The following is an 899-nucleotide window of genomic DNA, read 5'->3' as shown; positions in this document are numbered from 1 at the left end:
TCTGGTTACCCCCTTCCCTGCTCATACTCACCTGCATCAACTTCATCATTTACATGTAAGTCCACCTAGTTTTAACATCAGCTGTATTTATTTATGTCTTCAGATTTATTTAAGATCTGCTGCTTAATATTGTTGTAAAATAATACATTATATATATTTTAAAGTTTTTCTCTTTCAAAATACCCAGGCCAGCAGCGGGAGTGGCGGAGGAGCACGGGGAGCAAGTGTTGACATGTTGGGCCGTGGCCTTTACCGAGGACCAGGACAAGGCCATGTCTTGGGCCGAATGAGAGGACCACGGGGAAGCAGTGGGAGCAGTTTGGGAAGCACCAGACGCAGTAGTTCCAGCTGGCGAGGGAATACCATGCCCCCAGCGGCCCCTCCACCTCCACCCCCTCCTCCACTTCCTAGTGCTGCTGCTGCGGCGGCTACTTACCCTGGCATTCTCTTACATTTCTTGTAAGTTACTTTAGGTGGTTTTATATCTGTGGCATTTCCTTTAAGTTAGGAGAGATGTACAGTATACACTATATATGTTTCATTTAGAGCATACATTTTTTTTTTTTTTTATGTGTGTGTGCATATGGATGGTTCAATGGACATGAATATATTTCCAGGGCAATGTTGTCGCATCCATCACTACACCAGTACAGTATGGTAGACCCAGTGCCAGCAGAAGCCCCCGACACGGAGAACTACGAGGCTTTACTACATCTGGCAGAGAGGCTGGGTGAGGCCAAACCCAGAGGCCTTTTGAAAACAGTGATTGACCAACTCCCGTCCTATAGGTAGGCAACTTTTCCTGAGTCTCTTATTTAGTATTGTAGTGACTTCAATTTGGTCATTGTTTGTCTTTTAGGTAAGAATTACAAGGGTTGTTTATAAAAAGTCATTTTGTG

At 44.5% G+C, this 899-nt stretch overlaps 1 protein-coding gene across 1 annotated transcript in view; it reads left to right on the top strand.

Moving 5' to 3' along the window:
• The window catches only part of LOC119594784 (RING finger protein 44-like), a gene marked incomplete at its 5' end in the record, with an annotated part of 10,988 nt that overhangs the window by 1,703 nt on the left and 8,386 nt on the right, over window positions 1–899 (top strand). The window contains 3 exon segments of the mRNA XM_037943877.1: window positions 1–55; window positions 188–459; window positions 618–788. Coding sequence (XP_037799805.1) covers window positions 1–55; window positions 188–459; window positions 618–788 — 498 coding nt within the window.

Source organism: Penaeus monodon, chromosome 34 (assembly GCF_015228065.2).
Source record: "Penaeus monodon isolate SGIC_2016 chromosome 34, NSTDA_Pmon_1, whole genome shotgun sequence".
Classification (NCBI taxonomy): Eukaryota; Metazoa; Arthropoda; class Malacostraca; order Decapoda; family Penaeidae; genus Penaeus; species Penaeus monodon.
This window is presented reverse-complemented; position numbering and strand designations above follow the sequence as displayed.